We start from the raw sequence: 26931 nt of genomic DNA, 5'->3' as shown, positions 1-26931 counted from the left end.
GTTTTTGGAAACTTACAAAATCTTGTCTGATGTCATTAAAGTCTTTCCCATATTTTTCAAGGGCCTCCTCAAATAGGTTCGCTTCAGATGCTGACCACTCTTCCATTTCATCCCGACAGAGAACAGGACCAGTGCTAGGCACCAAGGAACTGATGGCTTCTGCTAGGTCGTAGTTGTGCTGGTGAAGTGTGTCCATTGCATGGAACTGCAAACAAACAACTGGTCAATTGTGTGTTGGGGACACTGGCTGGAGTATCTAGACAAAGTGCTGGACCAGTGTTGGGCATCAAGGAACTGATTGATGGCTATTACAATTCAAATTGTTATTTTTAATAAAATTATACTATAAAGTGTATAACTATAACTTGTTTCGGAGAAAAAAAGAGAATTATTATTCTCTAAGTAATAAAACTTCTCAATTTATATCCTTTTTATTTATTGGATGTACCAAAAAATGCATACAGTACTATTGCCTATATATTTTATATTGGGCAATTAAAAAATACACTATCCACAAGGGCCATCCAGAAATAAATTTTAAAATAATTTTGGAATAAACTATATACAAATGAAAAAAAAAATGTATTACATATATTTTGAAGCTTAACTCTTAGGCTATTTTTCTACATAACCACCATTTAAATTAAAAAATTTATCGTAACGTAATACAAGCTTTTCAATGCCCTCTTTGTAGAAATCTGCCACTTGCGTGGTTAACCACCTGATGCGAGGAAAAGACCAGCATTGAGTTCAGTGCCAGAGTCTAATCATTGCATAGCGAGCCACGCCTTCATCGCTGGTAACAGATGATGGTCGCTCAGCGCCAAATCCGGTTTACTCATTATTCCTGGGCCGTACACATCACAAATCTTGCAATAAATTTTAATCGGTTTGTAATTTTTTCTAAAAAAAATTTTATCACACCACACACTTCACAACTGGCGAGATTTTTAATCGCAGTACTCATTTCAAAACTCCACTGCGTAAAACGCACAGAGGACACGATGCTCTAGCTACCACGGCTGGTTGCATACTGAGTGTAGAAAAATTCTGATACCAAGGTCTTAGCCCCGCCCAATGCTGCACCAGGCCAAAACATCTGAACTTTCTGGATAGCCTTTTATATAAATTTCACTAAACAGTATACAATTTACATGAAATAACTTTAGGAAACAATTATTGTTTGTTGCAAATTTCTCATAAAAATTTTATTCATCAGCTGACCTTGAATTTTTAAGTAGCAGACAAAGAAAACAGAAATTTAACTATGGGCACTCACAAAATTATTAATGACGAGTTAGCAGGATAGCCAATTTCTTTAATTTTACATCCATGCTTAGTATAAGTCAATCCATTGATTATGTCAGCTTTAGTGATGTGTCAAAACCGAATCTCAAATCTCAAAACCATCAAAACTTAGGAAAATTTTCGGTTTCGAGGTTCGATCACCAAGTTTCGAGATTCAAAAGTTTTGAAATTGAAGATTTTGGCAGTTTTATTTTTGACACTGCTGACATTTTTTTGTGCCATTGTTATTGTTTTAAACATTGTTTCCAAACAAGCTGGTAGCAACAGAGCAAACATCACCATTAACAGTAATGAAACAAGTAAATTTTATTCTGAACTTCAAAAGTTATCTTAAATACTATAACTGGTACAATTCAGTTTCACATCAATGTTTACTTAACACAAAGAAATATTGACCACTAAATGTTCTAATTAATCTAATATTCATGTTTATGTTGGTGTTAGAAGTTTAATTTAATTTTTTGTTGTTGTTTATAAAAAATTATGTTGTATTGGGTTTTAAGATTATCAGTCACATTTACATACTTATGTTATGTCACGGTCAGGAGGAGTCGATCTCTTTCAGTTTTGGTTGCATACTTAACATTTTATGATTGAGTGTATTTTTTTTAACCTTGACCTTGTAACCAGCTAAGTAAAAAAGTTTCGCGTTTAGGTTTTGAGATTCGAGATTCGATTTTTTAAAGTTTCGGTTTCGGTTTTGATATTCAAAATTTCTGGTTTTGACCATCACTAATGAGCTTAAATATATGCTAAATCTTAGATCGGTCATTTTGTGACTGAACTATACAGAAAGAACCCTAATCAGCCATAAAATCACCGATTGGCAGTTATATGGTTAATGAGTTTGTAGTAGATTAAGATGATATTACTTGAACATTATATTTTGTTTTAACACAATGAAGGTTTCAACTGGAATCAATATGCAACATATTTTATAAAAAGTGACAGATATTTTTGTCAAAGAGCCAGAACATAATAACCATCAACACATATTACTTTTTAGTCAAATACAAAGTAAAAATAAATACAGGGTGTTTATAAAAGAATAAAAGAATGCCGGTCGTTGCTCGGGGACTATTCAAGATAATTAAATGATTTAAACGTCAAATTGAAAGGAAAAGAACAATGTTTTTTTTTCATACTTTGATACACTTCAGAATAATTTATAAAATTCAGATTTTCAACAATCTTATATGAGCGTAAATCTGGCTAAGTCTGTACGCTTAGGGCGATCTGCGGGTTTATTTGATGTCTTAACTGCATCTTTTTAGGCACAAAGACTCTTATCTTTTACAGATATGAAGTGTTGATTTATGTATGTTCAAATGAAGACTTCGTCGGCAATCAATGTTTTGGGGCTTCTGATACAGAATTGTCGGATTTCTTTGACTATGTCATCGCTTGTTTTTAGCCGGCCAGGTGAATGCCTTTTCAAAACACTACGGTGCTACAAAACTCATTAAACCAGCAACAAATTTCTTTATCATCAAGTTTATTTAAATTCAGTTTAATTTATCAATTGATATAAACTCTGTGAACCACAGATTACACTCTGTGCCTTCTGTTGCACCGTAAAAATTGCACTGGCGACTGGCGTCAGGCAAGTGAGCGCAATAGCGGCCTACCACCACGCACCTTGCTACACAGGAAACAAAACTTAGTTATTTTAGCTTCAATTTGACGTATAAAACGTTTAGTTAACTTGAATAGTATCCAAGCAATTTCCATTTAAAATCCCGGCATTCTTTTATAAACACCCTATAATATATTCTTAAAGAAATTGTTAATTTTAAATTTTCTAATATTAGAAGTAAAACTCAAACATACCAATGTAATATCCCTTGAAGCGGCAGCTGCGCTCATGTGCAAACTTGGCTGTTTGACAGAACTGGAGCAGTCTAGGGCTCGAGCAAATGTCCCCACTGATCTGTTCAAGATATCAACACATTAGTAAGGGTGGGCGAGTACTCGACCTTCGAGTAATTACTAGAGTTTTTTTCAAATACTCGACCTCGAGTCGAGTAGTAATTACTACTCGAAAATTCGAGTCGAGTAGTTATAAATAGTGCCAATACACGATTTTCTACACCCATATTTAATAAATTATATTTTGTTTTGTGTTGATGCCTTATTTAATCCCCATTCCTACAAAAAAACAACTATCTAACCTCATATAGGTTACCAGCGTAAACCAAATGTTCAACAAACACCCATCATCATTCGGCAGAGCTAGCAAGAGGACTACTAAGGCCCAGCGCACACGGTGTGACTGTTTTACAACAACTGTTGCAAACCAGTTGCATCTAAAACCAGTTTGCAACTGAAACAAAACTTCTGTCCGCACACAGTGTGACTGTTTTACAACTACGCAGTTGCGTTTATTGTGCAATCAGTGGAGTGCAAATTTAGTACAGTTACGTTGTTTTAAGGCCTTAAGTGCGCTTACTACGTCGGACTCAGACGAAGAAGACGTAATTAGCTATTATCAAAACCGAAGACAGCGAAGGGCACTGAAAAGAGCATTGGGTTCGCCCTTATTTGAGCAAGAATGTTATTACTAGGCCTAGACTGTTTGTAGCAGCTAGAGCTATTCGGATAGGAAACTATAAACACTAAAAACACTATACGGCCGTCAAAATTCCACCAAAATACCACCAAACACCACAAAAACACTCCGTGGTCTCGTGCAACTGAAATCTGCAACGCAACTGCAACGTCGGGCCCACGGTTGCATGTGACTGGTTTCATGCAACTGAAACAAAACTTCTGTCCGCACACGGTGTGGACTGTTTTACAACTACGCAGTTGCGTTTATTGTGCAATCAGTGGAGTGCAAATTTAGTGCAGTTACGTTGTTTTAAGGCCTTAAGTGCGCTTACTACGTTGGACTCAGACGAAGAAGACGTTATTAGCTATTATCAAAACCGAAGACAGCGAAGGGCACTGAAAGAGCATTGGGTTCACCCTTATTTGAGCAAGAATGTTAGTACTAGGCCTAGACTGTTTGTAGCAGCTAGAGCTATTCGGATAGGAAATTATAAACACTAAAAACACTATACGGCCGTTAAAATTCCACCAAAATACCACCAAACACCACAAAATCACCCCGTGGTCTCGTGCAACTGAAGTCTGCAACGCAACTGCAACGTCGGGCCCACGGTTGCATGTGACTGGTTTCAAACATTTTTGGAAATCGCAAAAAAACAGTTGCGTCGTGCGCGCCTCCCCACTGTAATACATTGCCGAGGTCACAAAACAGTTGCACGCGCAACTGGTTTGCAGCGAAAGTTGTAAAACAGTCACACCGTGTGCGCTGGGCCTAACAGACTTTCACTTTCCTACAACAGTCAACAATACGTCTCGATAACGATTGAGTAAGCTGAAATAAAGCATTGAATGAATCTATCGAATTGCAATAGTCGATAGTCAACAAGGGAGTCTCGTGACTAGTACGTATAACAATGGCAGACGATTCTTGAAGATATTATAAAGTACAGAATCAGATTTAGTTTGAACTGCCATAAAAATATTTTATACCAAAATATAGAAATAACAAAATATTTTATACCAAACAACAAATAAAAATAACGTATTGTAGCATAATATTTTTTCACATTAATCGGTATTGGTGTTTAGTTTTACAAACCGATAAGTTACTGTAAGGAACACCGATGCATCTGAATGACGCAATCTCATTGGGTCTTGGCAGAAAGAAAAGATCAGTTCCACTTTAAACTCAGTGTTGCCAGAAGGACGATAATTGTTATACTTTTACAACTGTGGTATTGGCGTAAACAAACTATAAGTATAATTTATTTTCTAACCAGTTTACATAAACATAATTAAAATTAGTCAAACTATTAATTTTTTTTACGAAATAAAAGCTATAGCAATTTTATTTTTACCGACATTCACCATAATGGTGTAATGATAAATATGGCAACGTCAGCCCTGCAAAACAGCTGTTTGATGGGAAAACAAAGCAGAAGCAGAATGAGCAGACCAGCAGACTGACTAGAGGGGGGGGGAGAGAGAGAGAGAGAGAGAGAGAGAGAGAGCAGATATGGTGACAGCTGGCGTAACAACAAAACAATGGATTATGTCAGTTTTGAATGTTTTTACTTTGAAGTGAATTTGTAACTTAAAATAAAATTGATTTTGTTAGTGAAAGTTTAATAGAAAGTAAAATAAACATATTCTGTTTGTGATTTTGATTGTGCAATTTTCAATTTGGTGGCAGAAACATGACAACTACAGTTTGAATTGTAACTTAACCTAGAAAATGTGAGTTTATAAAGAAAGGCCAAATAGGCAATACCGGGCTACAGTGAAATGTGTTTTAATTTTAAATTAAGTTTTTAATGTGGGATTTTATTTCGAGATAATAGTCCTACTATGATTTGTTTGACATTTTCAGTCTGTCAGAGACGAGTGACTTGATCATTTTTATAAATGTACTGAGTGAAGAGGATAGCCCTTGTACCCATAACCTTCAAACTTCAGCTTCAGACAGATGAAGTGCTTATCCAAGTGATTACCTATTTTAAAATACCTAATTGCATATTGATGTTTTTAACTTGTGATACAATATGTAGTTTGATATAAGTTTTCTGTTAAATAAATAAATTTATTTTTATAAATTCTGTTTCTTATTTGAATTGAAATTATTCTTAAAGTTACCTTATTAAGTTAGTTAGTTAGGTTGATTATCATGTTAGTGAGGAGGAATTAAAGGCAAGAAAAAATAAAACACACAATAACAAGTGATGTGTAGGCCTAAATAATTTAATGCTGCAGCCAACAAGTAGTCTAGGCCATTTTTTTTTATTAGGCCTAAGGTAGGAGGTACTAATAATTAGTTACCATATAACTTAGAAAATTTAGTATAAGTACTTAAACTACCTATTTAGGCCTGGTTTAGGCTAGGATGAAATTTGTTTCAGCAAAATGCTGCACACTCTCTGCAAAGACAAAAACTAAGTTAGGCCTAACATATAACTTAGAAAATTTGGTATAAGTACTTAAACTACCTATTTAGGCCTAGGCAGGGTTTAGGAAAAAATTCAGATATAAGAGTAAGTTACAGAACTAAGAACAATATATTCCAATTAATCAATAAAAAAATCAAACACACAGAAAATAATGAAGACGAAAAGTACAACAAATCAGGAATCTATAAGATAAACTGTAGTGACTGTAGCAATTATTATATAGGTCAAACATCTCGAAGTTTTAAAACAAGATTCAAAGAACATCTACAAGCATTGAAATCAAAAAATCAAACATCAATGAAGTCGAACTTCGCCGACCATATAATGAACACAGACCACAGTTATAAAAACATGAAAGAAAATCTAACAATTTTAGAATATGAAAAAGAACGTGAGAAACTTAATGTAAAAGAAGAGCTAAATATTTATATACACAACAAAAAGGACCCAAACAACATACTTAACACAATGATTCCAAAATTAAACCAACCTATCTACGATAAAATTGAAAAACTAAGGAAAGAAAGAAAAACATTCATATAGTATAATGAATAAACTACTCGTAATTAACTCTCGGTACCAGCGGTATCGAGGTATCGTCGATACTCGATACTCGATACAGTAGACCCCCTCTTAACCGACCCTAATGGGACCAAACCTAGGTCGGATAACTCAAAAGGTCGGATAAAACGGACAATCCCTAAAATCATAACATAATGAAGTGCTATTCATTTGGAATTATATAATCACTAGCTGTAACCCGCGGGCTTTGCCCCGTTTAACTTCATAATTTTCAAGATTATCTCGTTCGCATGGCTCAATCACGTCCTGGTTGAAGTTTGTTCGCTACGCTCACTCACCTTTAGGTTGGAGCTCGTTCGCTACGCTCACTCACCTTTAGGTTGGAGCTCGTTCGCTGAGCTCACTTGCCTTCAGGTTAGCTCGTTCGCTACGCTAACTCGCCTCCAGGTTGAAGTTTGTTCGCTACGCTCACTCACCTTTTGGTTGCAAATTAGCTGTTGTCATAAATGTAAAAGAAATAATAGTGCTGCACCCTGTTGGTAATCCTTGTAACTTTAATGCTATTGAACATCATAGAACAGAACCAACTTGTTTAGTTGAAACAGCTGTTAAGATTCAATAATTCCAATTCTCTTAAGGTTAACATGGGAAACTCCAGAGCCACTGGGGCGGAGCCCGAAAGGATTTTTGAAATAAGAATGTGCCTATATGTTAATCGGGAATGTGAGCTATCATCATGCAAAATTGCAGCCCAATCCGACCAGTATTTTTCGCGTTCACTTGTCACAAACATACATCCATACATCCATACATCCAAACTTTCTCATTTATAATATTAGTAGGATTATTTTGAAATCATAATTGCATTATTTATCAAGTAAACTACTCTTATCTCCTTTTTCCTATTGATAGAAAAGTCACAAATAAACACAAAACACGGTTAAGTCAAATAGGCCTACTTTCAGTGGAATATATTATAATACTAGGCAAGAGTCAATAAAATTCCTATTTTAATAACTTTAGTACTGTAATTTATTAATTGATGCTTTACAAATCCATCGTAATACGGTACAGAACCTTTTGTCAAAATTAAAGATACAAGCAACCATTTTGTTACAAGACGGGACGTTAATTTATTGCCTCTCACTGGAGGCTCGAGGCACAAAAACTATCTTGACCTTGGAGCTGTTAACCCCCCTTCCCTGCCCTCCCTACAAGTTGTGTTGTTTGTTTACTCCAGCGATAAGATAATCAGTTCTCAAAATCTGTAAGGTACCAAATTTTAAGGGGGGTAAAAACGTACTACGAATAAATGAACACCAGAACTTACCCGATTTTTATCCACAACAGCCTACTCCTAGGCCTATGTGTTGGCCATAGCTTGGGCTATGGGCCAAAGAACGTAGGCCTATTTTTTTATTCACAGTGAAGTACACAAACACATCCACAACTACATATTTATTCATAATAGCACTTCGTTTCACATGATAAAGTTAAACCGGCCGATTTTACGGGTATTTAACGCCGACGACGACATAACCCCAAACTGGTGTTTATTTGTTGACAGACGACAGACGAAACTAGACCAGCTCAACAAGTGAATTTGCGATCAGCTGTTGTCTAGTAGTACTTGAGTTCGCCGCTTGAGCGCGTAAGCCTCGAGCGGGCAGGAACGAAGGATTTTACTCCAAGACAGGATTATTCGTTCATACGCCGTCTTCGAAGTAACTTCGTCGTTACACCTACGCTCGCACGATAATCGACACGACTGTACGATTTTGTTACGAAGGTTAGCTAGAATACTTAGTTAGGACCTTTTCACGTTTTACGTTATTTTCATTTCACGCCATTCTTAATCTATTATTCATATTCGCTTTATTAAGGTCCCGATTCTAATTATCTAAATTTAATATCGTAACTTGAGTCTTGACCCGCCAGTTCCTGCCTGCCAGTGACTAGCGGTGGCGATCGTTTATTTTATTTTAATCAACTAGTTTCGAAATTACGATTTCTCCGTTCGCTTAACAAATAATTATCACGTCCAAATTATATCTCGTTTTCACCGTTTTAATACCCCGAGACTTGTCGTCTAAGTTCTAAACCCCGTCTTTGGCGGGTGAAAGAATCAAGTCTTGGGAGCAGGCTGATTTGAACAATCAGCTACGTAAATTAATATTAAATCTATTTTAAACAACATCACGATAAATTCTCCGTCCAATTATATTAATTAGGCCCCGACGACTCTGTAGGAATTGTTTTGCCTTTTATTCGATATTAGATCAATTACCAACGTCTTCAACTAATTAGTTTAAAGTTCATTACGAGTATAAATCACATTGGCTTAAGATTGGATACTTGTCAGCCCTACAGAGTCATACTAAAAGTTAGGCAAAATTTACCAAAACACGTTAACGAAGGCTGGGATGATATAACTCCAACTGAGCGTCTGCAGGATTTCCTGAGCGCTTCTAGAGCTCTGAGCCTTCGATTAAATTTTAATAAATTGATCAGTCAAAGCCGTGACAACTTCGTATCGACCCCCTGGATTTTTCTCGGCTCCTTCTGAGCACTCCGGGGAAGAAATTCGAGTGTGGCCGGTTCTAGGGGTAGGCCTAGCCTGACTTGGTGAATACTAGTTTATTCCCCCCCTAGAATTTTGCGTCACATCTCCGGCGCCCGAACAGGGACTGAGCTTCCTCGGTCTCACGTCCTTGTACTGTCGTTTTGTAGAATTTTGCGTCACATCTCTGGCGCCCGAACAGGGACTCGAAAACACGGTTTTGACTCGAACATTTAAACGAAATGACGAGATGAACGAAATATACGACGACTTCGACTACTACGACGACCATTACTCGACCCGATACGTTATCGATTAGCCACGTTACGATAACAACCACGATGAAATTCCCGAAAAAATGTCTTCGATGATGGAGAGCTTAGCGAGATCGCCGATAGACGACCCGCGCGTCGGTTAGATCCACACTTTGAGCGGACGGTAATAGCTGAGACGACGAAGTATCAGCTGGGAACTGGGAGTAGCGTCGCCGAGCTTCGCAAACGCTTTTGCGAGTCTTTGAGAAACCCGTTGGGAAGCATCGGTCAGCCGATGAACCCGACGGTGACTACGATGTCGTGGACTACCGCTTATGCGGCCCATGATATCTGAATTCGACCGCAGTTGCTGGAACCTCCTTCCACGCAAAAGGAGACGGCCAGCGCGCGAGAGATACTCGGACTCCCACCGAACGTTCTTCACCTGTTCAACGAACCCTCAAAGTGTTGGTAAAGCTGCCAGCCAACATCCCATCGCGCAGGCAAGATATTCCGTCGCGCATCACGTTTTTCGGTCCAACGACGGAACACGATCACCACATAACGTTCGATAGACGCAATGATTTACCCGACGCCGTACGACCTCCGAGTGGAGCCGTTTGCTCCATTTCATAACGCAATTCACGGGAACCGTCAGCCGCGAACGCGCCCCAGAGATGACCGACCCTTCGTCGACGCGGTCATCTCAGGTGAGACGTTCAGCGCCCTCGTCGATACCGGCTCGTCAGTCAGTCTGATTGGAGATCGCACGTCACCTTCGGACGTGCGGCGTCGTACCCGAACAGACTGACGTCAACCAACGAATGGCCAACGGAGCGTGTGTTTCGGATCGATACCGAGTAGACGACGAAATCGCTGACCAACCTTATTCACGGGATATCCACGTCCCTGGCCTAAGTGTGGAGGTGGTACTCGGCATTCGGTGTACTGCTGACCTCGCTCTCGTCAGAGTACACACCGCAGTACGAAACCTTCACAACGACGATGTCTCCCCGCCCTTTCTGGTCAACAAACATCAACCACGAAATCAAAATTACACAAAAAACAAACACGAAATATGCAGAATTTCTGGAACGCCAGATACCGCTTTTTGACGACGATTAGGGGTAGTCGGCGTTGACTGAGCAGACGCAGTGGCTCAGGGCAATTGCAACCCCTGTCAAACAGAGGTATCCCAGAAATCCTGTAACGCAATCTGTCGAAGTGGATGCTTTCCCGAGGCAACCCGTGGCAAACGTGGGCCACACGGGCCTGGCCACGGTGAGTCACCTCACATCGGAGGTGGCCGACGTGCCTCGTGAACGTCCCAACGAACGAATTCGCCGAGACCGGAAAGACGACGCATCGAGGCTACCGCGACGAACGACGGCCAATCGGGCCATGTCGCGGTGAGTCACCTCACATCGGAGGTGGCCGACGTGCCTCGTGGACGACGCCCGACACGACGTAGATTCTTCGAAACCGAAGAGTATCGAACAACGCAACGAACTCCGACTCACGCCCCGACGGAGCTGGTGATGGTGATATCCCTCCCGTTGGTTGATACGATACGAACGATTACGACTAAACGACGACTTCTACAGGCACCCCTTCTTCGAGACCATTCCGACCCCGTCAGAACCCCTACGTTTAAGATATTTTTTTTCTTTTTATGCTGAAGTTGGTAAGGGGAGTCGAAGTCGTCGTAGATTTCGTTTATCTCGTAATTTCGTTTAAATATCAAAGTCAAAACCCCATCACCAGCTCCGTAACACACTTTATTAAGTTATACATTTGCCGCACAGACAACAAACAGATCAGATGCGCTCGAGCTACGAACGATGATGACAAACTGACAATAGGCTGTGCTATATTTTTTGTGAGCAACACAAAATAACTTATTCTTAGTCATATCCTGTGGAGATAAGCGTATGGTTCGGCTCTCATCGCCCAGCGTGGGAGCGGAAATGCCGAGATTCCTAGAAAGCGGCGGTTAAAACGAGCTGCTCTCAAAGCAAGGTCGGTTAAAACAAACTGTATTATTTTACGATCGAAGGCGGATAATCCGATTATCGGTTAATACGAGGTCGGTTAAGAGGGGGTCTACTGTACTTGCCTGTTTTGCACTGAACCACTGAATGCTACGTCAGAGCGCCGAGCGGGTAAATTGACGTTGCCGTTACGAATCCTAGCTGTTTGCCTACTTAGTTAAATATACTCGCGAGTAGTAGAGGTTAAGCCGATTTTGTTGATATTTGACAAGTAAATAATAAGAAAGGAAAATGTTTGAGTTTTATTTAATCCCTCAACCCCTTTCAATATTGACGTACTAGGCCTAATAATAATCGGCAACCTAGACGTCGCTTGCGTCATCCATTCCACTAACAGCGACAGCTGACACTGGGTGATAGTGATAGGTAGTGGTGTGCAGCGAGTGCGATGCATTGAAATTTCAATTCGATTCTAAAAAGGGATGGGTAGATTATCGTCATCGATACCACCATCCATTAGTTACCACTTGGACATTGGTATCGGTTCGGTACCAAGACTCGATTGTCAAAAGTCGATTCCAATGACACCGACACCCGACAGGATAAATATTTTATTTTAACATTTATTAACTTTATAGCTACAGTATTAGTTTTGTAATCACGGTTAACAATTTTCATAGCCAACTTAGAAACTATCTAGTTCAAAACAGCGACGGTGCCGGTGATATTGTTTAGCTTCAGCTCATTGCACAACACAATCTAAATTTCAAGATGTCTGTCAGACTCAACTCATGAGACAACCGGCGCGCGAACGTCCTGCCAACACGAAATTAATTATACTAAACAATGTCTGTATCAATAAGTCAGACATTTAGATGTATTATTTTTATTTTTAGTACAAAATAAATAACCCAAACACGTCGAAATGTTTAGTTTCATCCCTGCATTATACGCATCATTAGAAAAATTATATTCAACCATTAAACTTTAACATCGTCATCGTCGTATGGTTAGGCTTGCTTTATATTGCGCCAAAAAGTAGGTCCATATTTATCTGTACTATCTACCTGATTAAAGAGTTTAGTGAAGTTTTAAGTGCTACTATGACACAATGCATTTATTGAAAAATATCATAAGCCTTAGTCCATGTAGATTTTGTAATGTTATAACGAATGGTGAATGTTGACAATAAAAGTATGTAACAACAGTTCTCATTGGTCAGGAGGCGACAATGCACTACCATGTCAGCCAATCGACTTTCGTGTTTCAATGGAGCAAATTACGATTGCTTAGACATTGTTTTATGTGCTTATTGTGGGTGGGAAGGGTATCGATATCTTATCGTGATTCGAGATTCAATATGTAGTACGTGTTCGTTTATGCATAATGAGTATTAAAGTATAAAAAAACTAGGTTAGTTACAGACAGGTTCAAAACATCGATTGTTCCGATCCATTTTTGACACCCCTACACGGAAGTTATAGTGGCGTCGTGCATAAGGGCCAGGCAGACCGGTTCACAGTGAATCCACTCTGCCGAACTTATACTCTTGGTATCATCGAGAACTAGGGATGGACGAGATTGGATTTTTAGTTCGAGACGAGACGAGACGAGATTTTTTATTTCTCATAAAATTTCGAGACGAGATCGAGACGAGATTTCTCTTCTCATACACAACGGGAAATGCACGTTCGAAATTTTTACCTGATTTTGTAACATTGTTAGATGACTGTTTAAATACTAAAATAATGATAATAGGCAAGAATATTTACAATCTTTCATTAAATAACATCAGCATAACATTTTTTTATTAATCACGCCTAACTTATTAAAAATGCCTACGATTAGGAAACATGGTGATATCAGTTAGGATAGAGTTCAACTTATCCTAAAATAAAATAAAAGCAATATTAATTTTTATAAAATAGTTACTTGTCTTGACTTTTTTATAGTAATAAAACATTCCTCACACTGCTTACACTTAACAAAACTTCTCAAATGTTATTAAAGTAATATTATTAAAATAATGAAAGTAATATTTACATTAAAAGAATTAAAGTAATATTTACATTAAAAGAATTAATTAAATAAGAACGCCTTCGAAAAGGAAACGCAACTACAACACGCTCCTGTATTGCGGGTATTGCATTGACTTTCTGCAGGCGTTTTTAATTTTTTTTATTTTTTTATTCTCGTCTCGATAAAAATCTCGGCCAAAAAGTAATCTCGTCTCGTGTAACGAGATTGAAAATTTCCCGAAATTTCGAGACTTGACCATCCCTATCGAGAACATAGTCAAACACTTTTGTTACTAAATAAAACTATGGCATGTTTTATAAAAGCACTATTTTGGAGATTCTAGTCCCAAATTATAATCTTTATTGTAGGCTAAAAGTGAAACCTATCTATTGCCATACTTTTCTCCACAGACGTCGACTTATTCTACAATCTCTTTAAAAAATACCAGGTTTCAGTCAAAATGCTTTTGTAAAAATTGACAGTGTGCTGTTTTAACACAGTCATTCCTTGACCACGATAGATAGTTTTTACTCACTATAGAGAAAAGACTCTCCTTACAAAAAGTATTCATAGGCCAAGATGTATGTAGTCTTTTAAAAGTACAACTGCAATTGCTTTTAAAAATAAATACAAAAACTGCCAAATGATTTAGATTAATACTTGTAGGCCTAAGCCTATTTATAAATTAGAGGAAACTTTACTAGATCTCATCATAGTCAAATTCAAACATTTACAGTGTTTTAAAATAATTAACACTCAGAAACGTTTGTGTAATGGAAATCTGCAAGCGACTGACGCCGACTGCGGAGGGTAAGGGAGGGCATGTGAACCAGGCTTTAGAGCAACTTTCTCTTTTCCTCCCCCATGTCCCGTTAGACGGTGGGCGGGGCTTCACACTAAATAAACACTCAGTTCATTCATTCACAGTAGAGAATAGTTTTTGTGGCAGTGACCCAGTGACGTATGTCTCTTGTCTGCTCTTCGTAGCTCACACGTAGATTTATTTTGAGAAATTAGAAGTGATAATCTTTATTAAAAATAAGTGAAAAACTGTTGACATTTTCAAGGAAGAAACGTTAAGAAATAAAAATGTTAAAAATAAAAAGGTTGTTTGATTAGTTATTCTGTATTTCAAAAATATCCTCATTTATGAATGTGTTTTCAGCTAGACTTGGTGACTTTTTCATAGTTAAACAAATTTTGAAGATATAATTATAACTGTTTCTATAAGCCTATTTATAAATTAGAGGAAACTTTATCAAATCTCATGCCTTAGTCAAATTCAAACATTTACAGTAGGCCTATTTTAAAATAAACACTTAGTTCCATATTTTTGCAATTGTTTTTTGCAATTAATAATAAACGTTTAACACCAAAATATAAGTTTGATACACATACATATTGTGTTTTTTTTTTATTTTATGATATAACAGTTTATAATATTATTAGTGGAAGAAACTGTGCAAAAAAGATAGGTATCGGAAGTATTGGTATCAATAGGTATCGAGAGTACTTTGGTGGTATCGGTATCGGTATCGGTATCGACAATTTTTTGTATCGGCCCATCTCTAGTAAAAATGACTTGATAAAGGACTTAGTCTCCGATACATGTCGTCATGAAAAATAAAATAATTACTAAAAGGGTACTTTGTTAAATATGTTTTTGATTTTTATTATATTAGTAGCCCTAAAAATGCAAGAAAATAATATTTATATATATACAAATTATATATATATACATATATAAAAATTTGAACGAATAGTGTTTTTGGTCTCTGGGGACATCAAAATGAAAAAGTAAATCGGTCCCGGGCCTAGGTTTTACCGTGCCACCTACGGTAATAGCTACTTCCCTATAGGGAAATTCGCTAAAAAGCTGATGGTGTTTGAAAACAAAATTTTAAGGTGCATCTATGGTCCCATATATGAAGATGGAATATGGAGAATACTCACTAATAAAGAGATTCGAGAGCAATACAGAGACCTGGACATAATAGCCCAAATCAAAAGCAAAAGACTCAGGTGGGCAGGCCATATTGCAAGAGAACAAAATGCAGCAGTTAAAGCGATAAATGAAGGACTACCAAGAGGAAAGCGGCCCTTGGGACGACCACGACTTCGCTGGAAGGATCAAGTGGAAAAGGACTTGAGAAGATTGGGGGCAGAGGCTCAATGGATGCAAGACAGAGAGAGATGGCGAGGCATGGTTGGCGAGGCCAAAAACCTTCTGAGGTTTGAGTGGCCTAATAGGTAAGGTAAGGTACTTATAAGGTTAACATGGGAAACTCCAGAGCCACTGGGGTGGAGCCTGAAAGGACTTTTGAGATGAAAATGTATATGTTAATCGGGAATGTGAGCTATCATCACACCGAATTTCAGCCCAATCTAACCAGTATTTTTCGCGTTTACTTGTCACAAACATACATCCAAAATTTCTTGTTTATAATATTAGTAGGATTGCATATCACTTACTGAGCACATGTTTTTAACACATGAAATACAATTTCCAAAGAGAGTTACCTTGAAATAACTAAAAATTGGTCTATTTGTCTATCTGTTAAATGATGTGAGGGTGTCCAGACTAGTGTTTCTAAGTCTTCTTCTTGTCTGAGGTCTGCTTCATCTGAAACAAATGTTTTACACAATTGTAATTACCAATGTGAATTAAAAATTAACATTTTGTTAACTTGTTAAACTTTTGGTGTATGTCTCACAAAGCACACTTCAGATAGTTCCTCCTGTACAATTCAACTATGTTGTATGATAATTTTACTTGTTATAACCATTAAACACTGACACTGAGAAGTTATCGTGTTGCCATGAAAGGTCACCAATTTGTATGTGCAACTACTACAAAAACTCTACTTATTTCAGAACACAACTTTAACAATAAAAGAAATACTACTGAAATATACTAACCTTCTCTCAACATGGGCGGGATGTCAGATTGGTATCTCGAACCAACTCTGATCTCTCCTTTGTCCGCTAGCAATGTTTTTTGCGTCGGGTCAAATACTAGACAGTAGAAGAAGGTATCCTAAACAAATGATGTCCAATGTAGTAATTTATCTCAATACAATCTCCACATAAACTAATATTGTTGATTTGGAAACTATATTTAGCTAACATGATCATTGAGATTGAATTTTTCTCATTTTCATGAGAAAATTGTTGCTTATTATTACAGGGAAGTAGGTATCACTTTGTAGATTATTGCATGTGAGAGTACCTATCCAATTCTCAAACATATTAAGATCTGACACTACATAAAAAAGCCAAATTTAAAATTTGAACAGAATTTACCTATGGTCTAAGCAGTTATTGTTGTTACAGAGTGCTCTCAGATATAACTCATTGCTACAGCACATTGCATTTCTACATCACTGCAGCAGTAAATCGTTTTTAAATTTCGTCGTCTAAGTTTTGACGGTAACCCTTTGGTAAAAACTGTGCCTCGAAGTGAACACGAAAATCTCGTAAATCATAAAACGTTTCGCGATTATTCCATTACCATAACAACGCGTTACCGGTCAGTAATATCAGAAAAACCTTGAAGATCTGGTCCTGAGCTAAGGAATACAGCTCTGTTAACTCTTCTAAGCGTTCTAGAATTGACACCGGACCCTTCCAACCATCGAAGCGTATGTTGCATTTACCTGCCAAGCCGCAAATTTGTTGGGTATCAGGACGTCTAACGTCGCCGAAGGACGGACCTGAACGGACTGCACTCCAGTTCGGGTCTGAATATCCGTAGGTCTGCCTAAAATTTGTTGTAGCAGCACCGCTGTTTGCCGAATTCGCGTACGTCGTTTTGTTAGGGTCGGTTAAACCATAAAAAAGAAATTATCGGGGTTCATCTGTGCGTACGACGCGGCTGGTGGCTTAAAGGTTTGCACCATAAAAGCCAGAACTCGTTTTAAGCTCTCAGTATCAGCGTTGGGTGATAATCCCACTATCTCCCTAACACTCTACATCTCATCGCAAAGGTGATTAGGCACCAGCCAACGATCGTCTTGGACGTACGCTAACTTTTATGTTTGAAGTAAATGCATAAATTGATAGGTAAATTAGTTTAATAGAATAGAACTGAACTTATTCATGAGTCAAAGCTAGAAAACTAAAACAATATTAATAACAACTTAAAAGTCAGCAGCAAATAAACAATGTTAAAACATATCACTTCTTTCCACCAAGTTTAGGCTTCTTCAAATAACCTCCTCTGTGGCCTGAAGGTCCTTGTTGATCTTCGCAGCTGAGAAGGTACATTCGGGTGGGGTAAAGCTTCTGCAGTGGGTTTTCTAGATTGTAGCTGAGGAGGGACATTCGGATGTTGTGAAGCTACTACAGGGATTGCTCTAGGGTTAGGAAATACAGCTGGTGATCCATAGTTTTCTGGATTTTGTACTTGGAAATCTGAAGAAGACAGTAGCTGTGGTAATCGTTTAATGCAGGGGTCGTCTTCCTCTTCCGATTCATTGTCTTGGTAGCATTTCCGAATTTGACTTGTATGTCTTTTAAAGTGTCCATTAGAATCAATCAACCATGTGTTCCTACCTAACTGTCTAAGTATGGTTCCTATTTTCCATTTTACTTTCCATTCAACAAAAGTACGAATGTACACTTTACTCCCAATGGAAAAGCCTCTGCTTTTATTATATCGCAGCACTTCAGAAGGTTTATCTCTTGAGTTTATCTCTTGTGAAGGTTTGATAAAATCTAATTTAGTTCGCAGATTAAGACCCATGAACAAAAATGCAGGTGTTTGTCCAGTTGCAGTGTGAGGTGTAGCTCGATAGCGAAATAAAAATGTTCTCAAGTTGTCTGTGAACAAGCTAGGCTCTTTATTGTACTGTAATTTGTTCAGAGCTCTTTTAAAGGTATCTACATTTTTCTCCACTTGTCCATAAGCACTTGGGTGAGCTACTGGAGTCGTAATATGTTTGATATTATTGCGCAGGCAGAAATCTTTAAAACCTTGCGAAGTAAATGAAGTTCCGTTGTCTGAGACGATTGTTCTAGGTATTCCATATTTACACAACAAATTCTTGAGCGCTTCTACTGTCTTTTCTGTTGTAATAGAGGACATAGGTACTATTTCTGGCCATTTTGAGAAAGCGTCAACTACTAAGAGAAACATTTGTCCGTAAAATGGTCCAGCAAAATCTAAATGAATTTGACTCCGAGGTTCACTTTCTTTAGGCCAGTTGACTAGATGTGTTTTACTTGGTAAATTTTTAGCAAACAAGTTACATTCACGGCAACGGTGACACGTCTGTTCAATTAGAGCATCCATACCTGGCCACCACACATGACCCCGAGCCTCTGACTTCATTCTGACCATGCCATTGTGAGATTCATGCAAGTAGTTCATGATGTAAGTTTGGTATTTAGGTGGAATAACAGTTCTTATTCCCCACAGAAGACAGTTATTATGTAGAGTCAGTGCATCTTTCTTAGAAAAATAAGGCTTCAAGTTCTCATCTGGACACTTTATTAGGCCAACCAACTTTTACATAGTGCATCACCTTCTTCAAAACAGGGTCCTAACCGACTCCTCAGCGATTTCAGTACAAGTAATAGGAATCTCGGACTGCACTTCTGTTTGAATTGTCACTACTATTGTATGGTGTCCCTCATCATTGGAATCAAAAGAATTAGGTTGAAATGACGGTAATCTACTCAAACCATCGACTTTACCAAAATTTTTTTGTAGATATGTATTCAATGTCATACGTATAGTTAGACAGTATTAGTGCCCAACGCTGAAGTCTATTGGCAGTTGTGGTAGGTACCCCTTTCTTAGATCCAAAGATTGTAAGCAAGGGTCTGTAAAATGAAATGTTTCCCCAGTAGATATGGGCGAAACTTCTTTATCGCAAAAATGATGGCCAGCCCTTCTCTTTCTATTTGAGAATAGTTCGCTTCAGTGGAAGTCAATGTTTTCGAAGCATATGCAATAGGCTTTTCAGAGTTGTCAGGAAATCTATGAAAAATTGCAGCACCGATTCCTACAGCTGATGCATCTGCAGCAAGAATGATGGGTAACTCTGGCTTGTAATGTGTTAGTATAGGTGCATTCATTAACAAGGCTTTTAATTTGTTGAAACTGCGTTTACATTGGTCAGTCCACAACCAATCTACTCCTTTCTTCCGCAGTTGATTTAAAGGATAACAAACTTTAGAAAATTCTGGTATGAATTTGGAGTAGTATGTAATAATCCCTAAAAATGCCTCAAATTCTTTGACATGTGATGGTTGTGGCATATCGACAATGCCTTGAACTTTAGAATCCGAAACTTGTAAGCCATTTTTAGTTATTACAAACCCAAGATATGTCACTGTTTCTTCCATAAACTTGCATTTGTCTTTGTTCAATTGGAATCCAAACTCTTTAATTTTATTGAAAGTACTCTCTAGATTTTTGTAGTGTTCTTCATCATTGTGCCCTGTAACAATTATATCATCAAGATAGTTTGCTACGCCTCGCAACCCATTCAACATGTTGTACATAACTTGAGAAAATATAGCTGGAGCGGATGCGATTCCAAAACAAAGTTGCTTGTATCTGTAAAGTCCTTTAATGGTATTAATCACTAGTAAGTCTTGCGAATCTCTATCAACTGGTATTGACAAGTAGGTATCACATAAATCTATGACTGAGAATTTTTCTCCTCCATTCAATTTAGTAAATATTTCCTCAGGTGTAGTTAGAGGAAACTTCTGAATCTTTAAAGCCTGATTTAATCCTGTTGAAAAATCTGCACAAAAATCTGCACAAATTCTTATTTGACCAGAAGGTTTTTTGACAACTACACAAGGTGCAGCCCAATCAGAATAGTCAATTGGTTCTATCAGATCAGCTTCTACAAGCCTGTCGATTTCCTCGCACACTTTGTCCTTTATTGCAAATGGAACTGGCCTTGCCTTCTTGTAAATAGGAGAAGCGTCTTCCTTTAAAATTAAGTGTGCCGTGAATTTTGTACAATGGCCGTTTTTGTTACAAAAGAGGTCCTTATTATAATCAATTAGTTTACTCAAGCTAATTCTTGGAAGTGAACTTTGAAACCCTGACCTTGAAATGTCATCAACTTCCTTGGAAACCCATAAAGAATCACTTTGTAATGAATTAAGTGGCAATTCGTTGATTTTAAGCTCCTCGATCCAGTCTCTACCTAAAAGATCCTGAAAGCCACCTTCAGCAACGTACAGCTTTAGCTCTCTTTTAGTTTTCCTGAATGCCACTTTAACTGTTTGTTCACCAATCAAGTTTATGCAATGACCACTATAAGATGTCATTTTTGTATTTGAATGTAACAAAGGAAATTTTCCCAATCTTTCCAAGTTTGTCGACATATAACAGAAACACAACTTCCTGTATCTAGTTGCATATTAATTAAAATACTATTGATACAGATAGAAACCCAAATTGGAGAAAATACACTCACATTATGACACTGAAGACCAAGAGAAAAAATAGCTTCATTTGTCAACTTAGGTGAACAATCAAGTATGTTAGAGTCGATAACGGTTCTAGAATCTCTTCCTTTTTCATTTTCAGTGAAATTTACTTGGCGGTTGTACGTTCATTTTCCATGTCCACCAATTGTTTTGTTTTGAAAATCCGTTCTACTTTTAATTTTGCAAACTTCTGCCAAGTGACCTTTTGTATCACAATTATTACATATTGCATTTCTAAATCTACATTGTTTCCTAAAATGGTTACCACCACAAGAATAGCATAAATAGTTTGAATTTGTAATTAGAACCTCTCCATTGCTCTCATAATCGGAAAATGAAATCAGATTTTTCTTTGCTGAAGTGGTAAAAACTTAACTTAATGTTCTAGCGAATTCAAGTACAGTATTGAAATCTGTGTAATCTTTCTGAAGTAAATTGGCTCTAATAGAATCTTCATTTATGCCCATTATGAAAGATGTAATGAGAGCATCTTGATAAAAGTCACCAGGGAAATCACAACTAACTTTACTGGCTTGAAATGCTTTACCAAAAGTTCATAAAGTTAATTCACAAATATCTTTTGGCTTGCAAATCTATATATATAATACGTGAAGCCGTATTTTGTTAACGCAACTCCTCCCTTATTTGTGGACCAATTTCAACGTTTAAGGTGTCAAAAGATTCTTCTCAATATGTAGTTTTGCAATAAGGTTTTAGAACTTTAAAATGTCTACTCTTAAGGGCGCGAGACCCTCTAAAAGGTCGGGTTTTCCCCATAAGAAATACACAGAACAAATTTAAAAACAAAAAACAGCTGTTTATAAAAAGAAACTCATTAGCTTTTTGGGAGTAAATATTGATGTTTTCATATTCAGTAGGTTAAGACCAAGTTAAACAGTTAATCAGTTTTGTTGGAAGAACGGAAAATGCCTGAAGTTCACAGAAGAAATATTGAAAACGGGAGGAGGAGACAATAAGGTATCTTATGCGTATTAGGAGAATAGAGAAAGAGAGGCCTGGTCTAACAGATACACATCCATATACACATTCACTTGGTGAGATGAATAATATTTGCCAGTTCTGCTATGCAACTTACTTTGGAAGTGAAAAAATATACGAAGCACATAGTGTTGTCACAATGGTAAAATAAACTTGCCTAATATCAGATCAAATGAATGCACGAAAGAAATGTTTACTTCTGACACTGACAGATCTCAAAAAATTTAGTACAAACAATAATAATGCCTTGACTATGATAAGTTCAATTAGTAAGATTATACCAAATCTTGGTAGACCTTATGTTTTTATTGTAAACTTTTGTATTACTCGCTCTACTTTATTGAGGAAAAACACAAATGGATTGTTTACTTCTAGGTTATGTTGCCAGTTCCTCGGACAAACTTATACAAAGTTTTTTGACTGAATTTTAGTGGTAATATTAGACATAAGTTAAGGAATTAGTATTTATGTATTCAACGATCGAGTAGTTACAGTCAAGTTTATTTTTATGATTCAGGAGAGGCAAATAATATACGCTGTTCAAAAAGAGAAAATGAAAATTGCTATCCAAATCTTATAGCTACAAGAGTTATCCAACCTATTTCGACAAATGAATCCATACTTTCAAAACTTTGGGACAGGTAGCCTATTAAGAGAGAACGTTCTGATGCGGGTCATATACTGTGACTAACACACAACACGTTAAAATACGTTAACAAACTATCAATGGTGTTGCTGCTTTAGCCTATTCAAAGCAGATTATCAGAGTTTGTGGGTACAAAATGGAGCACATTAAATGGTTCATATCATTCCAATTTTCAGGATTCTCTACGGAGAAAATTCGTTTGATTAGGGGGATGTCTAGGCAACAGTTTTCTTAAATTCTCAATGCTGGAAAAACTTTGTTGCAACATGTTAGCTCGAATTGAAGCAGATCGTTAAGCATTCATTAGAAGTTATCAGTTAAAACTGAGAGCAGAAATAATGTAGGTGAACCTTGACGACACAAAAAGAGATATTTAAAATTAGTTTTCTAACAAGTGTGTTCTAAGAGGTGTTTAAACAACTCTAATATGTAACTAGAATTACTCAAATTTAAGCATAACGTTTTCCTCGGCGTTATGTTTCATACTATGCGGCTCATTGAGCCGCACGGGTTCTCTAGTAGTTACCAATGTTTTAAGAACTGTACTATCCAGGCAGTCAATGAATAAACATCTTTTAATATCATCATTTGTAATATTGTCCAAACATAAATTTGCCTTGAATTTAATATTCCAAACATCAATGTCGTATGAATTAGGGTTAAATTTTTCACATCTAGGTTGACTTACCAACATAGGATTATTAAGAGTTGCTGGTAATGTATCTTCAGACATTATAATGAATTAGACTGTGGAATTGAATAAACTATCTTGCACTCTTAAGTTTTCCATAAAATCATCCTCGTCGCCAGTTTTATGTTTGAAGTAAATGCATCAATTGATAGGTAAGTTAGTTTAATAAAATAGAACTGAACTTATTCATGAGTCAAAGCTAGAAAACAAAAACAATAATAATAACAACTTAAAAGTCAGCTGCAAATAAACAATGTTAAAACATATCACTAACGTTTCAGCAGTATTTGCGGTGATAACGGCGGGAGTGGTCGTAGTATGCGCGGGGAGTCGTTCTGGCGTTGTTGCTTCTTGCCTGTCTCGTCTGGTGTCAGCACGCACATCATCGGGAAGAGATGCATAAAAACTCGGAAAAATAATTCCCAAGGACTAATCTTGGATTGTTTTTTGATACTATTTACTACAATCGGCGGCAAAAGTTGTTGAATAATACATTAAATAACAATAAAACTGTTGTAGGGACTCGTTATTAATCGTAACAAAAGCATCGTCGTAAATTAATGGGCTTCTATGTAATACAGTAATATGTTAACCAACAATATTAATACAGTAAACCCTCTCATATCCGGACTAATGTGGTGCCGGCCGATCCGGATAACAAAAAATCTGGATATGAAAGAAACATTTTTTTAACTGAGAAAACAGATTAATACTGTACAACAACTACGGTACTCAATTTTAGTAAGCCTTAAATACGGAAACGTTTGTTTATTAAATAAAACAACGGTATTTTGGTTATAATAACACTTTAATACAACATCAAAACTCAAAAAATATTACGTAATACAGTACAGTACAGTGGAAGAAATGAAATGAAACCAAGAAAAACACTTTAATACAACATCAAAACTCAAAAAATATTACGTAATACAGTACAGTACAGTGGAAGAAATGAAATGAAACTAAGAAAAAGACCAATAGGACTACTGTAATGAACGAAAATGCAGGGCTGTATACAGAGTAAAATAAAATTAATCCAAGTTAATTAGTTTAAGTGTTTCAAGGACCCCCTGATCCATTGGCTGGCACAAAGAGGTAATGTTCGGCGGCAAAAACACGCACTTTATTTCTCCACTTGTTAGTTCATCTGCAGACGGGTGTGAAGGGGCGTTGCCAAGCAATAAAATAGCCTTCTTTGGCAAATTGTTTTTTTCAGCAAACTTTTCAACAGACGGAACGAACTGATTGTTAAACCACTCTCTGAAGATCGCAGAATTCATCCAAGCGCTTTTTTGTCCTCTGTACCACACCGGTAATGTCGACTGATCTTTGAAGTTTTTAAACGCTCTTGGTTTATTTGATTTTCCAATCATGCAAAGTTTGAGCTTATTGTTTCCTGTGACGTTGCTGCAGGCCATTATTGTAACCCTCTCCTTTTTCTTCTTATAACCTGGAGCGCTATTTTCTTCCTTGGAAGCGAGAGTGCAGCTAGGTAGCATTTTAAAGTTCAGACCACTTTCGTCACAGTTGTATAACTGGTCCCCGCTGATTCCTTCCTCGTCAAGCAGCTTGTGTAAAAACATTTTAAACTCTCCCACAGCGTTTTCATTTGCTGACAACTTTTATGAACTTATATGAAGCTTTCTGACCCCATATCGATTCTTCCACTTTTCCAACCACCCCTCACTGGCTTTGAAATTGGGATCACTTCCGATTTCCTTATTAAATTGGAGAGCCTTTTCCTACAAAATGGGTCCAGACACGGGCAGTCCTTTTGATCTACATTGTGTAAACCACAAAAATAACGCTTCGTTCACTTTGTCATTCACGGCTGTTTTCATCATTTTGCACTTTTTTATTCCTGAACTTGATGCCTGGTCAGAACACAATTTTTCTATTTTTTCTAGGGATTTTTTCCAGTCACTCACTGTACTAGTCCCCACTCCAATCTCACTCGCTATCTTTTTTGCACTTTCGCCCGCTTGCAAACGTTTCAACGCGTTAAGTTTGTCCTCCATCGTAATGACAATCTTTTTTCGGCCATAACAACTTATTCGCCTCTAGCACTCTTCCTTCCCGAAACTAAAACGAACCGTACAAACAAAGACTAGGTCACTGAGGCACAAAAAAGGCAGCACTGACAACTGACACAAGTGATGAATTGTCGTCGCCGCGCATGAGTGAAGTGTTGGCTTGGGTAGGAGGGGCGGGTAGGAGGGGTGGGGGAGGGATTCTATTTTTGTTTCGCGAGTCAGTGACCTTGCCTGCGAACCTGCACGTCGCACAACCCTCCCGGTGCGCCAGTGTCTCTAACCGGCCAACAAACAGCGACTGCTTGGTCAACAAACATTCGCCCTAGAGTGTTTTTTAATTTTTTCAAAATCGCGTCCGGATATCGGAGGGTCCGGATATGGGAGATCCGGATAAGAGAGGGTTTACTGTATATCATTAATAACTTGTACGTGGATTGTCGAAAGCCCGCGGGTACAGCTAGTTATGTATATATAAATATATATATATGTATATATTAGTGATAGTCGGATCCGGATATCGGACTACCGGATCCGAGCTAGAACCGGCACCCGATCGGATCCAAAAAATTCTGGATCTTGGGCTGGATCCGGTTTTGATGGATCCGATTTTTTTTAATAACACAAAGCTGTCTGTCCGTATCCATGTACAAGAAAGATTGTTTCCCGATTTTTTACTCAATGTCACAGTGCTGTATATTACGACGTCAATAACCTGTATGGTTTGAAAATGTCACAGTACTGTATATTACGACGTCAATAGCCTGAATGGTTGGGCAATGTCACAGTACTGTATATTACGACGTCAATAACCTGTATGGTTGGGCAATGTCACAGTACTGTATATTAGGACGTCAATAACCTGTATGGTTAGGCAATTTCTTTCACAGTACTGTATATTACGACGTCAATAACCTGTATGGTTTGGCAATGTCACAGTACTGTATATTACGACGTCATAACCTCTATGGTTAGTCAATGTCACAGTACTGTATATTACGAGCGTCAATAACCTCTATGGTTAGTCAATGTCACAGTACTGTATATTACGAGCGTCAATAACCTCTATGGTTAGGCAATGTTACAGTACTGTATATTGCCGATGTCAATAACCTCTATGGTTAGTCAATGTCACAGTACTATATATTACGACGTCAATAACCTCTATGGTAGTCAATGTCACAGTACTGTATATTACGAGCGTCAATAACCTCTATGGTTAGGCAATGTTACAGTACTGTATATTGCCGATGTCAATAACCTCTATGGTTAGTCAATGTCACAGTACTATATATTACGACGTCAATAACCTCTATGGTAGTCAATGTCACAGCATATGCTCCATTCTATGTTATGTTTCTATGTTATGTTCTATGCATATGTTTCATTCTATTCTAAAAAAAAATATTCTCAAATCCCAATCTTTTCTTAAGATTCGGTGGATTTGAGATCCGGATTC

The 26931-nt window shown here is 37.5% G+C and overlaps 1 protein-coding gene across 3 annotated transcripts in view; it reads right to left on the bottom strand.

Annotated features, from left to right (window-relative positions):
- LOC128983652 (metastasis-associated protein MTA3) overlaps nucleotides 1-26931 on the bottom strand; it is a 206468-nt gene that overhangs the window by 83488 nt on the left and 96049 nt on the right. For all 3 annotated transcript variants that reach the window (XM_054403025.1, XM_054403026.1, XM_054403027.1), the window contains exons 6-9: nucleotides 16568-16685; nucleotides 16169-16271; nucleotides 3139-3238; nucleotides 17-205 (exon numbers count right to left, since the gene is read on the bottom strand). In XM_054403025.1, the coding sequence (XP_054259000.1) occupies nucleotides 17-205; nucleotides 3139-3238; nucleotides 16169-16271; nucleotides 16568-16685 (510 nt within the window). The remainder of the gene's footprint in view (nucleotides 1-16; nucleotides 206-3138; nucleotides 3239-16168; nucleotides 16272-16567; nucleotides 16686-26931) is intronic.

Source organism: Macrosteles quadrilineatus, unplaced genomic scaffold, assembly GCF_028750875.1.
Source record: "Macrosteles quadrilineatus isolate MER2022 unplaced genomic scaffold, UCM_ALF_1.0 Scaffold_1__1_contigs__length_201487025, whole genome shotgun sequence".
Lineage (NCBI taxonomy): Eukaryota > Metazoa > Arthropoda > Insecta > Hemiptera > Cicadellidae > Macrosteles > Macrosteles quadrilineatus.
The sequence above is the reverse complement of the archived record's forward strand: the minus strand, read 5'-3'. Positions and strand labels throughout refer to the sequence as shown.